This window comes from Xenopus tropicalis, chromosome 8 (genome assembly GCF_000004195.4).
Source record: "Xenopus tropicalis strain Nigerian chromosome 8, UCB_Xtro_10.0, whole genome shotgun sequence".
In the NCBI taxonomy this organism is placed as follows: Eukaryota; Metazoa; Chordata; class Amphibia; order Anura; family Pipidae; genus Xenopus; species Xenopus tropicalis.
Genome location: NC_030684.2, coordinates 111,883,833 through 111,898,095, shown reverse-complemented (window position 1 = coordinate 111,898,095; position 14,263 = coordinate 111,883,833). Strand labels below are relative to the sequence as shown.

Below are 14,263 nucleotides of genomic sequence, written 5' to 3'. Positions count from 1 at the left end.
CAAGTACATTAATAGAATAGAGAGCTTTTTTGTATGTAAGCCTTGCAGAGTCATTAAATTGATACTGACCCATTTCTGTGTAATGAAATCCATATCCTCTGGGCTGAGGGCCACAGGCAGGCTTATCCGGGCCACTTGTTTTATCTTACCCAAGGTGAAGGCTGAATGCGCAGCATCTGAAATAGTAGTAATAAGGCTATTTACATATTGTAAAAATACCTATAGAAATTTCCTGCACCCCAGAGGGCGGGTGTGGGTCAGGCCATTATTACTCAAAAATGCATTAGCCAGCATTTCTGAGAGATAATCGCCTGATCGACATGCAGTTAGTTAAGAAATGAATAGGAAGCAATTCTAAGCATTTTGTGCAGGAAAACGCTCAGGCAACAGCGACCTGAATCGACCCATGTGGCATTGCCAAAGGAAAGATAAAGGAAATTAATTCACTGATTGATTGGTTAGGCACCCCTATGGAGCCTTTATGGTCCATGTCTGTTTCAAATGAGTGGTAGGTGAGTTTTAAGGGACCCTGCCAGAACACAGTAGGAGGGACATCGCCAATCACAGCCCTGCAGTCACACAAGCAAGAACAGGCTTCAGTTCCCTATCAAGTCCTCCAAGCTGCTGGTTGGTTCTTGTCCTACTATGCAGTGTGCTGAGGGCCACCGGCCCCCCTGCACAGCCTGGGAAAGGAGGCAGCAGGACGTGGAACAGGTGGGTGGGACTAGTAGAGGTTTTTGAGAAATTTTCAAATCAGCCTGAAACACAACTTTTTAACACATTCCTTCTGTATTTAAAAGTGTATAATGCACTTGTACATTTTTGTTTTTTTGCACATTATGTCTCCTTTAAGGTGAAGCTATTTTTAACAAAATCCTACCGCTTGCTAGAAAAATGCACACTGAGCATATATTATCTGTTAATGCAATTAGGGTCATTTCTGTTTCTTGGTGCTATTGGCTCATGCATTTTAAATGGTGTCTTTAAGCAACTAAATTAAGCATGAAAGGGCTGTTAGGATTTAGCCTAAAAGCCTCAATACTATTTCTCACCCCCAGATTTTCTTTGTGTGCTCAGTTTAGTTCATGTATCCAAATCCTGGCTTGCTGCCATACAATTATAAAGATTACAACGCATTCATAGTCTTGTAAATGACTGTGTGATTTGTAATCTCTTTATGCAACAAAATCCTCTAATTCCAGCATTTGAGAACTGCGTAATTTTACCGACGTGGCACAATATCTGTTTGGGTTGTAGAAGGAACACCTATTAATCTGAACGCTGCATGGTGTTTCTCTGCGGCACAACAACCAGGAAATAAAACCATTGTACTCTTCTATTTACACTTTTTGTGTTCCCCTGGGTATCCTTTGCAAGAACGTTTGTATCAAGGCCACAGGCTGCTCAACCAAGTCCCCCAGTAATTGTATGTATGTATAAATAAAATCTGATCAATACACATCTGTGCCATTGACTTACAATTTTTAGTATGTATGTATTTATGTATGTATGAGGTTCAGCAGGAAATATAGTAACATTATAGTATAATAGCAAAGAAAGCCTGGTTGTGCCCTTTACATTATTGCATTCTCCCATAATAGCCCCCCAATATAGTCTTGCTGTCTTAGCACATACCTATAATTGGGTGCACAAAAGTCTAATTGCTTATTTAGAGTGGAAAGAATGATCTTTGAAAGCTATGGGAAGACAGGCACATTGGTATTCCATACTCTGCAGGACACCCCTTAGCCTCGAGTAACATTAGAATGTATCTGGCCCTTGGTCGTCTTCTGCACAGGCTCTTTCTTTTAAAACACATTTTTTTTGTTCAGAATAGTGGGTTCTTCACATAATTCACCCCGGGCACGGATTCTGGTATCAGCAGAATGAGCTTAATCTTGGCTTTGCATTATTGGAGAGATTTAATTGTGCTGAAGGAGATAATTGACTTTGTAAAGAGTAGTTAAGTCTCTGGGTAATTTATCGGAGGGGAAGGAGGGGGCTTAGCAGCCAGTCAGGCTGCAAAAAGAGCAATTTAACAATGTAACTTGCTTTAGCACCCATTTCTGCTTCGGAGCTAGGAATTGTGCCAGCTGGCACTTAGCTGGGTTTCTATATAAAACCATTACTGTGTGTTGATGTTTCGGCGCCAAGCGGAGTGCAACTTGAGAGGTATTACTGTAAGGTGCAGTAGTCATGTTGGTCTCCAACTCTCTGATATATACATATACTGTGGTCATGAAGGGGTTAAGTTCTTAGCAATATCACAAGTGGTCTAAAATGCAAGGAATGCCTTGCTAATAACAAATATCACCACCTTTAGTGTCCCTTGAGGGCCAAGGGAGTTCTTTCATTTTACCACCTTCCCTGCATACTGATTATACAATAGGGGTATTCAGCAGTGGGTACGAGAGAGTTCATACAGATAAATCTGCGGCTGGACAGAAAGAGGGCATGTTGATTCCTGAGAGCTTGCTCATATTGCCCCTTACACAGTGGGATTTCCTGCCTGGTTGGAGACCACCTTTTTCTTACACCGTTGGTAAAATAAATGGTTGTTAAGGGTCACTAGACTTGGGCAAACTATAGCCAGTTAGCATTAACAGGTCTGCTGCAGTTAAAATTAAACCATTCTTGGTTGCTAGATCCAGGCAGACACAGGGTCGGACTGGGGGGGTGGTGCAGGGGCCCCGCCACTTGCCCAACGTCCTCTCCTGAGCACGCATAGGTGAAACGCGTCAGGGGAAGCAGTCAACAAGGATCAGGTCTGGGCCGCAGGGGCCCACCGGGTATTTTCCTGCCCCAGTCCGACCCTGGGCAGACATTGATACATTCCCTCACTTTTAGTTACAAAAAAACTTTCTGTTCCTATTTAGCCTTCAATTTCTCACAATCTACATTCTCCCTGTATATCATGCATGTTAGTATAATATGTTTTGTTTATAGCCAGACTATAAAACACTCTAGGTGTGTATAGAGTTACATAGTTCCAATACAGTATCTTTCTGCCAACATGACGGAACCTCTGGCACCGGTACAGCATCCTCTATAGAGGTAAGTCTACCTCATCCATCATTCTGACTGCCCCGTCCCCTGTGCCTTGGAGGTAATTTATTCATGCCTTGGGTCAGTGCATCGAATGCTCCTGATTAGCATTTACTATAGCAATAGGAGGTCAGATACATTGTTCATGAACTGAACATCTAAACACTGCCTAATTCTAAATGTCTTCTTTTTCGTCTCTACTTTTGGTTTTGATAGGCAGGCACCTACAGTGGGTCCTATATGTGAATTCTTGCAGTTATCTGTGGCAGGCAGGCAGATATATGAATTAATTCAGGTAGTGAATTTGGTCAGCAGCATTGAACGTATAGAAGAAAGTGGAAATCAGGTGTGGGGGGAATGAACGATTAGATAATTAACCTGGTTTGATTATCATTAAGAAAATACATGTTAAACAGCTGTGCAGCTTCTGTGGTCAAAATCCACATTTTATGAGATTCCATCTGGAAAAGATATGAGGATGCAGGTGATTTTAGCAATAATTAAGGGTCCATATAAACTTTGTTATAGCCTGCTGCATCATTGGCAGCTTGCTCTGCTGTCCATCCCGCCACTGTCCCCCATCCTTACTGTAAGTGCAAAAGCCCGTGACTGTTGGCTGAAGCAAAGTGTTGGCATGAGGTTTGAGACTTGTGCTGGGGAATTTTTATCTGTTTGTTCTGTTTGATTTACACCCTACCCAGCCTGAAACATAGAAGTGATATCATGGTAAATACTGAACTGTCTTAATCTGAGGGCCAATTATTGGCTGGTAATTATATGGGTTGCAGCAGTTTTGGTACCCGCAGTGCGATGCAGGTACCAGGTAGTTAACTGTAGTTGTTAAGCTATGTCAATGGGAAGTAAGACATAGCTTAAGATTTAGTTTCGTGATTATGTAAATGCTACATTTCAGGAAAGGTAGGCGTTAATATATGTTTCAGGTAGGGTTTGGTAGATGGTCTGACAGGGCTGTGAAGTCAGCGCATACATTTTTCAACTCCCACCCCTCAGTTTATGGTGTCTCCCACCCCTCAGTTTATGGTATCTCCGACTCTGACTCCCGACTCCTCTGTTTTTAATATACTAATGTATTTTCCATGTTGAGTGAAAGAACACAACATACGAGGCATTTTCATGCCAAACCTCAGAAATTTTAAAGCTGTATGAAGGATATTTGCTTTTGAGAACAAACCCGAACTACTGGCCAGGAAGCTGGCGTACTATCCTATTGGGCATCCAAGCCTGTGACTACCAACATGTTTTCCTATGCAGGTTAAAGTGTTTTTCTGGCAGTTCAGTAACTGGCCATTAGATGTCACTGTTCTATAAAAGGGGAAGCCCACGTGTGCTCCGCCTCTTTCTCTGCATTCCACCTTTCTTAAAGGTGGGTTCAGGTTAGTGAGGATAGTTATGTAATAGCTCACTCCAGTAGTAAGAGAGAGAATCAGCCTAAAACTCTGCTGAGGAGAATTATTAGGATTAGATTACTGGGTGTACCACCCTTAGTAGAAGAATGCAAGTGTACAAATTAAGTACCACTGTAGCTCACCTAGGTTCCACTTGGGGGAGCTTCATACTGAGGATTAGACACTTCCAAAATCCACTGTTCCGTCATCAACCCCTTATGGGTAAATGCTTCTGGGAAGCTTTGTACTTGAGTAAATGCTGAATTACTGTACTTCATCTATCTGGGACTGTTCTCCAAGTGATAGTACTTTTTCTATAAGTAACCACTTATGCATTTGTTCTAAAGAACCACTGGCACCCAATTGATTTACTTAACTGTAAGTTTTAGTTTTGCAACACCCTTCTTCCATTAAGTCGGCAAAGGGCCATTCTCAAAGATTGAGTCTCGTGTTCTTGGCAAATGTTTGTAAAACTTTTAAGTGGATTTGCAAGTGTTTATAAGTAGTATAAACTTTAATTTAGGGCCTTTTTTCGGTATAGGTACCTGAAGGCCTCTGCTTTAGAGGGGTCTATATAATGTTTGTAAAGCGCTCAGCCTGCTACCAGTGTGGGGCTGACCCCCTGCCATAAAGGGTTAATCAGAATCCAGTTCCACAGGAAACTATTTCTTTAAGTTTGAAAACTTTGGCTAAAGATTAAATGCAGCTGAGGGTTTCAGCTAACCGGAAATAGTAAATAGCAGAACATGACAGCCAGAGATTGAACAGAGATTGATTATCAACGCTCTTGCCGCATAAGCAGAATGGCATCATGGGTAGTAAAGCTATACCCTTGGAAACCGTTTCATTAGAGTTTTGTGCATTTATCAGCCTAATTTAAAGAAAAAAAAAAGAAAAAACCCAGATGAAACAAAATGATATCATTAAAAGTACATTAAGATGCATATTAAAGATCATGGGGTGCAGGATGTTAGGCCGGTCCCGGTTATGAATTCCTCCGGGCTGTTAATCAAGTGAAATAACGATCAGCTTCTCAGCACGCAGAGGAATCATCCAGTGATATAGATTTTTTTTGTTGGTTTCCATACCCCTGATTGCAAGCTCTTTGCTAATCTCTGTGCCTAGATTATGTATCTGCTGCTGCTTGTTTTTACAAGTTGGTCTATAGAAGAGTAAATCTTAGTGTTATATGGGGGCTGCCAGTTATTCCAGTATATTGTAAATCCAAGAATTGTTGATATGGGTGGTGTAGTTCCACCTGCAGTGGTTTCATGTACTTATACCAGTTAGATTCAGAGTGTATCTGCATTACTGTAGCTTTTCCCATGCTGTTCTGCCAATACCAAACCCTCAGAATCCACCTGCCCCTGTTTGCTCATCATTCCACTCTGTGCCAGTATGTTCTCTAACTGCTCTTTCATTTGTTTGAGAACAAGGAAATCCGTGTAGTGTTTGTGTGTGCAGGGAATGAGGCCAATTCAGGAAGCTCCATAGTTCCTGTTGTGAAGAGGTGTGGGGCCTTCTCCCTGCACCATTCCCACTGCCTTTCTCTATTCCATTGTGGATTAACTAGAAAAACAGGACAGAATGTAGTCACAGCCATTTTGATCATTTGGATCTCCCTGCAATATGGGGTGCAGTAATGGGTTAATCTGCATCATTCATTGTAATGAATTCACTGTGCTCAATGGAAGTCTCAGCTTATGTTCTAGGGCAGAGCTGTCAGCCTCAGTATTCCAGCTGTTGAAAACCACAAGTCCCAGCATCCTTAGCTAGCCTGTGCTAAAAACTTTTCTTACAAGTTGCATGCTGGTGCTGTCTTTGTAAGCCTAGTGTTAAACCGTGTTCTAATTCTCTATATCTCTTTTGGGTGGCCAATGCTTAGCTTTGTCTTAGGGGAAAGAACAACAATATTGTATTGCTTATATACAGGCACAGCACAGTGCAAATATCTATGTGTTTAACCCTTCTGTTCTACCATTTTGGGTTAAAATAAATAAAAAGACATTATACTGATCATTTAAGGAACCCATATCTGGGAAATATAAGCATTTAATTTTTCCATGCAGGACCCACGGGTCGGGCAGGTTGTGGCTGGCAAGCCATAGGAAATGGAAATTGTTGTAAATGACACATGAGTTTACCTTGAGTTTTTATGAAATGAGATTGTGATGAGCTGTTCATTGCCTTGCAGTTACAAACAAACGCCCGGCCCAGGTTTACATCACAAAGGTGAAGCAGTTTGAGGGAGCCACAAGTTTTGTGAGGAGATCTCAGTGGATGCTCGAGCAGCTGAGGCAAGTTAATGGCACTGACGCCAACAGGGTAAGCTCCATGTCCTCAAATTTAACTATGGAACATAATGCTTTCTTTATTCCTCAGTGTCCCGTCTTACTTCCCATTGTTATATATATATATATATATATATATATATATATATATATATATATATATATATATATATATATATATATATATATATAAATCTTCAATGCTGCAACAGGCACTCACGAAAAGCAAACAACTTTGCCTGGGTGCAGACCAAAAATAGCAGTAATGTATACAAAAATGAACGGTACCGCACTCACAGGACTTAAGAAGATCAAAATTTATTATTACTTACAGAGTTGTATCTAACGTTTCGGCTACCACTGTAGCCTTTCTCAAGGCTACAGTGGTAGCCGAAACGTTAGATACAACTCTGTAAGTAATAATAAATTTTGATCTTCTTAAGTCCTGTGAGTGCGGTACCGTTCATTTTTGTATATATATATATATTATATATTATATATTATATATATATTGATACCACTATCAGAGCTTTGTAATACGTTGGTATTCACACCAACAGTAACACTACATAAGCCCCTTTACATGTGTTCTATTCATATGTTTGTGTTGACACTGCTTCACCCTTATAGTGTTGGGGTTGTTCCAAGTACATTGATATTGGCACATTCTACGTGTGTTATCATTGTTATCAATGATAACAACCATACATTAATAATAAGTGCCACCCTATAATTGTCTTCCCTCCAGTGTAAAATTGGATTCCTAACATGCATCATTTTGTGATTCCAGGAGCACTGGATCCACCAACATTATCTGTTAGAGTGGGTTACTATCTACATTTGGGAGCTTACATTGCATCAACCCTAGTATGGCAGATTGCATTAGAACAATAGGTGGGCATATCAGTGGAAAGATATGCCCACTTGTGACCTTGCCAGACAAGCAGAACTTACAGTATATGGCCACCTTAATACAGCTGTTTCTATGCTAAACTAAGAGAGCAACTAAATGGTCAGTTTGACAGTTACTCTAACCATGGTGGCTTTCATGGCTCACCCTGACTGATGTCCAAAGAGGATAATTTATTTAGTGTCTAAATGTAATCATCCACAAAAACTCACCCAGTGTTGACATGAATATTTGCACACCAACTGTAGTCGCTGCATTGGCCAGGAGCTACAGTGTTTTATTTAACAAGGACTGCATATATTCCTGCAGACACGGAGATTTGCAATGGATCTCAGAAGGCTTATATTGATTGGCTGTTAAAGTGAGGATTTCCTCCATTCAATATGATGTTCCCTCTTTAATTCCCATGAAATGTTTGTTGATTTTGTTTCACAGTTCACGCCTCCTACATCGACTTTGCATTTTGATTCTAATTGCAGCTGAAAGTTCACCTTGTGGCATTAGTACAAACCTTGCCTTTAAGTGCTCATAAAACTCAACTTCACTCACATTTGGGGGGGGGGGGGGTGTAAGAAATGATTAATAACACATTTATAAAGTAATGTACCAAGATATTAAACCATTCTCATTATACAGGCACACATTATATAGTAAATAATGAACCCCCTGTTGTAAAATATAACAATATTAGGAGTCACCTTGTAGTTCTACAATCTGTATATGTGGCCATGGAACTCGTTGGGGAATTATAATATATATATATATATATATACATTTTGAAATATGGGGTACATTATTCACTATATTATGTGTGCCTGTATAACGTGAAGGGTTCAATATATTGGTACTTTATATCTAAAACTCATTTAATTATGAAATAAACCCAATATCCTCCAATAAGGATTAATTATATCTTAGTTGGGATCAAGTACAAGGTGCTGTTTTATTATTACAGAGAAAAAGGAAATCATTTTTATAAATATAAATTTATTTGATTAAAATGGAGTCTAATAGAGATGGCCTTCCCGTATTTCTGAGCTTTCTTGATACTTGTATCCTTGAAAAATAACTCTTATGTGATGCTATTAATATATTTTTTCCTAGAATATATAATATGTCTACTTTCTGCTTCCTTCCAGTCATAAGATCTTTGCTGTGTGAATAGTAAAAAAAAAAAATATAGGGTACAATTAGTGGCCCTCTAAATAGTGAATAGTAAAAAAAAAAAATATAGGGTACAATTAGTGGCCCTCTAAATAGTGAATAGTAAAAAAAAAAAATATAGGGTACAATTAGTGGCCCTCTAAATCAGGAACAGTTGCTTTACAGGCTGGAGGATATACATGGCCATACACAGGGCGATCCTGCACATTATCCAAGTGATCAGTCGGCTAGGTGGAACAGATATATAGCATAGTAGAAATTATACACTGTATATCCACCTTTGTTTGTCAGCTTTAATGGTCAGAATAGAAGGAAGTGAAGCAGGAAGTAATACACTGGGCAGCATGGCGCATCATTAGATGTAATAATCAAACCTGCACAATCAAGGAACCAATCAATATCCATAGTACATAGATATTTGTAGGCATCCTGTAACAAACTAATACATTTACCTTTCTTGTGTAAAGAAATGATCAGGCTACAGTGTTGTGACAGAAGAAAAAAAGGACCACTATCTGCCTGCTTTTTGGGCTAGACTGAGTGAGAATCTTGTAAATACCAAATAGCAGGGAACGAAAGTAAAATAAAAGGACTCTTTAATGCAATATGGTTTGTTAGTCCTCTTCCCTTTAGTGATATTCACTGATTATAGGAATTTATTTACTTTTTCCGAAGCAGGAGTCCCCAGAGTTTGACCTGCAGTTTGACAATGCTTCTGATCAGTGGGTTGCAAGTTCTGGCTCGGAGAAATTTACCTTCTTTCAGATCCTTTACCACACGTGTCAGAGGCACCTGTCTGACCGAAAGCCTGAATTCATCAACTGTCCGTCCAAATTGTTCTCAGGTAAGCAGGGTAAGCAAATCAAACTGGCGGGACCTTATAGTTACACTTATGCTTTGTATGGGTTAAGTCTCATGTGTTTCATCAGTCTTAGTCATTACGTCTTAAGGCAATCAGGGCTTGATTTATTATATAAGCACAAAGTAGGAGATGGTAATGTTGGCCACCTACCAAGATGGGGGTTGGAGGGGTTACTGCTGTCCTCTCCATCCTGGAATTCCCATATGCTTTTGTTATTGTGCTGCAGGCAACAGTATTCTTCACTCTGCAGCCGACAGCGTAACTAGTGCTGTACAGAAAGCTAGCCAAGCCCTGAATGAACGCGGGGAGCGACTGGGCCGCGCAGAAGAGTCAACGGCGGAAATGATGAATAGCGCCCAACAATTTGCAGATACTGCGCACAAGGTAAGTTGTACAGCAAAATCAAAATCCTTAAAGGGGTGGTTGTTCACCTTGTATGTATGTATGTATGTATGTTTGTTTGTATGTGTGTAACTTTATTTAAAAAGCACTACAAGGATATGCAGCACTGTACATCTTACAGTATACACAATTACCCACAGGGAAGACAAGTGTTACAATAAATACAATAAATAAGTATAAATACACAGAGATTAGATGCCAAGTCTTGGTGTGGGACACAGTAAGAAGGAGGTCCCTACCCCGTAGAGCTTACAATCTAACTTTTAGTATAATGTGTAGACAGTTTGGAATTCAACAGCTCTCTGCTTGCTAGGGTTCTGTTTATCTTACCAGGCAGGTTTAAATAAGAGAGTGGACTATGACTAGGTCAGAGACTGAGTAGAAAGATAAGTAATAAAAAGTAACAATCATAATAAAATGATCTGCTCATAGAGCAATAGTTTTTGTCAGTCAGGGTTGATGACCCCCATAGAAGTGGAAGGCAAATAATTAGAAAACTATAAAAAATAATGTGGACCAATTGCAAAGTTGCTAGGAAAAGGACATTCTGATGCATACTAAAAGTTAACGTATAGGTGACCCACCTCTTTAATGAATGAATGGCTGCAATAGGAAACCAGTGTGAGGGAAATAACTTACTCCTATAACCTGTTTCCATCTCTCCCCCAGCTTGCTATGAAACACAAATGCTGACACTTGCACGGGTCAGAGGGGGGACCTCCTGCCAGAATATGCCAAAACCTCAGCACAAGATTATTACATCTTTTATTTTAAACGGGACACCTGCCACTTTGGCCAGCGTTTGCTGCTGCACATCCCTAAGTCCTCTGGAGAAGGGCTAAACTGCCGACAGTGTAATCTTTCCATCGGATAAACCGGACTCTGGGGGGAGAATCAGCTCTGGATATGACCCTCAGCCCTCGGATCTCTGCAGGAAATCTCGTTGCTGTTTGACAGATCAGTTTTGGCACATCTGGCCCTGTAGCCTCTGAGATGAGTATACTGTCAGTCACAAATGCAGGGTATGTGAAGGTCTGAAGCAGCACGAAGGATTTGTAAGCAGTGGAACTGTTTTTTTAATGAATCCTCATAGTCAATACATTGAATGCAGCCAGTTAGCAAATTACAATGAGGGTGAGACTGCAGAGTACATCACATGACATGAGACTGCACACTTTAAGTGAAGGGATGAGCATTGCATGATTGGGGATATTGCACCGTAGGAGAGCACTGGCTGATTCAAGGTGCACAATATTGGGGTATCTGTACCTGATGCTGTTCCTTGTGCAGTGTTGGAACATTGGACTGACTATTGGGATTGTTCAAGCATCCAAATGCAGGGAACGCCCCGCTGCTTCCATAAATAGGAGGTGCGCCAGCACCTAGCACTTAGTAAAATTATGCATTCCCTTTCTGTGTGCAAGAGAGAGACCAAGGCGCTTTTTGGACTTTTGTGACCCATTTTATCATGTTTTAGGTTGAGCAACGCCAGCGGTTGAGCAACGCACATTTTAATTTGATCCATGTTAATATCTAAAGCAATAAAGGGGTTCATATCTGGTAAAGATACATAAGGGATGGTATTTTTATTTCTTAAGAAGTCAATGACAATAAAACGAAATGAAGGAAAAAGAACAATTGTGGCTTATTTGATGAATAAGTACAAAGCAACATTGGCTCTTCAAAGTTTATAGGCTGTGCCAGTTGTGTTTTTTTTATCCTGCGAAGGGTAGGTATACCTTATACCTTTTATAGTGCTTAACAGTATGTAATCACTAGTATTTAGTTTGATTATATTGTGCTATAAGAATACCTATTGGCATGATATATTAGAATCTTCTATATACAGGTATGGGACCTGTTATCCAGAATGTTCAGGGAGACCTGGGGTTTTCTGGATAAGGGGTCTTTCCATAATTTGGATCTCCACACTTTAAATCTATTAAAAAACCAAAATATTTAAACATGAATTGATTCTATCTTATTTGGTATCAAGTACAGTTATGGGACATGTTATCCAGAATGCTCGGGACCTGGGGTTTTCCGGATAAGTCTTTCCGTAATTCGGATCTCCTACCTTAAGTCTGCTAAAAACATTATTTAAACAGTAATTAAACCCAATAGGACTGTTCTGCCCCCAATAAGGATTAATTATATCTTAGTTGGGATCAAGTACAAGGTTCTGTTTTATTATTACAGAGAAAAAGGAAATAGTTTTTAAAAATTTTACTTATTTGATTAAAATGGAGTCTATGGGAGATGGCCTTTCCATAATTCGGAACCTTCTGGATAATGGGTTTCCGGATAACCGATCCCATACCTGTAACTGAGCCTTTATGACAGGGCTTATAATGATATATGTCTCTATATATCAGCAATGAGCAACCTGCAGCCTTAATATTTCCCTGCTTCATGTTTCTTCAATCTCTAGCTGCTTTATGACACTTTTTACATTTTAAATTAGAGCATCAATCCTGCTGGGAGATGATACCGAGTGAAAGATTCTTCGCCTGATAGAAATAATTCTCAACAAAATTACCAGGCTTAAAAAGGCTTAGCTGCTAATATGTCTGTGGGGATTACTAGATCCCAAGTGACTCTGCCATATTCATTCCCCACATTACTGTGTGATATAGATGAGCCTTGGGAGATATTACCTTAATACCGCTGGAATGAATTGCCATCCTTACTGCGGGTTAGGTTTGTATACCTGTCCCAGGACAGCCCACTTGCTTTGCAAACCACCAGATTAAATGAAACCCCTGAAAGTTTTTATAAGATTGTGAGCTTTGGATATATAAACTAAAGAAGACACTTGGGGGAAAAAGCTAAAGCTAAAATAGGATTAGAAAAAATAAAACGAAGAGAGAAAATTAGAGAGGCTCCTTCCTGGGAGAGATGTAGATAAGCAGGGTAAGAAATTAAAGGAAAAATAAAGTCAAAGTCACTTGGGGGTGCCAAAATGTTAGGCACCCCCAAGTGACTTTGACCGCCTACCTTTTACCCCGGGCTGGTGCCCCTGTGAGGAAGGAACAGCACCAGCCCGGGGTAGCTGCCGGCGCTTCCTTTTCCTGATTCGCTGCGCGCGCATGCGCAGTAGAGTGAAAAGCCGAACTTAAATGTTAAAGTCGGCTTTTCACTCTACTGCGCATGCGCCCACCGCTGGCACTCAGGAAAAGGAAGCCAGGAAGACGGAAGCGCTGCGCTCCAGGTGCCCCGGGCTGGTGCTGTTTTCTCCTAACAGGGGCACCAGCCCGGGGTACGAGGTAAGCGGTTAAAGTCACTTGGGGGTGCCTAACATTTTGGCACCCCCAAGTGACTTTGACTTTCGTTTCCCTTTAATATGTAATGTGGCTGCATAGTTGATAACAGATACACATAATATGCTACAGGTATAGTGTCATTAGCGATGTGCAAGCTTGGGGCATTTAACCACATGTCGATGTTCTCGATGTGCCAAATTAGCGTTTATAGGGGTAGCTTATCTTTCTTCAAAAATAAATAATGAAAACTAATTGCAGAGTTGCAATTAGTGCTAACGCACTAAACGTTAACTTAAAGGTAAACCACCCCTTTAATTCTAGCTGCAGCCTCAAATCCCACATCTGTTAGCTGCTGACACTGGGGAAGTACATTACTGTCCCATAAAGGGGTCCACTCAGACCTTGAAGAGAAGTCCCTGAATTTGGAATGAATGCACCACCATTACCCCCACCACAGTGATGTCATGTCATTTTTCAAGTCTAACCTTAAGGTCTTCTATAATGGGCTACAGAGTAAGTCAGACCCAGACTGGCAATCTGTGGATTTTGGCAAATGCCAGAGGGGCTGCTGTAAGATGCCATAGACAGTCACTATTCATTGGGCTGGTGGGAGGCTGTTTGGGCCTCTGTGTACTTGGAATGCCAGGGGCTATTTTGAATTTCAGTCCAGCTCAGTGTATATAGAAGCTTCCAAAGTACTGAAGTGAGGCCATGCTTTAGATGCTGTTTCTCACCTCTGACTAAAGGCCAGAAATTTGATCAAACTTGGCAACTACATCCAGCAGCGCTGAAGAGTGCTCCATGTATTTGAAAAATAAATAAACTTGACGGCTGTATAACAAGAATGCCCTCTAGGCCAGAAGGTACACTTCCAATGCTAAAAGAAAAGGATGCTTTTCTGCATGGATTCCCTTGCCAGC

The 14,263-nt window shown here is 40.5% G+C and overlaps 1 protein-coding gene across 3 annotated transcripts in view; it reads left to right on the top strand.

Annotated features, from left to right (window-relative positions):
* The window catches only part of stxbp6 (syntaxin binding protein 6), a 38,186-nt gene extending 26,471 nt beyond the window's left edge, over positions 1-11,715 (top strand). For 2 of the 3 annotated variants that reach the window (XM_031890342.1, XM_031890343.1), the window contains 4 exons: positions 6,646-6,776; positions 9,495-9,660; positions 9,905-10,062; positions 10,750-11,715. In XM_031890342.1, coding sequence (XP_031746202.1) covers positions 6,646-6,776; positions 9,495-9,660; positions 9,905-10,062; positions 10,750-10,773 — 479 coding nt within the window. In that variant the 3' untranslated portion in view covers positions 10,774-11,715. The remainder of the gene's footprint in view (positions 1-6,645; positions 6,777-9,494; positions 9,661-9,904; positions 10,063-10,749) is intronic. The other variant, NM_001005719.1, reaches the window with a different exon arrangement.
* Positions 11,716-14,263: the final 2,548 nt, after the last annotated feature.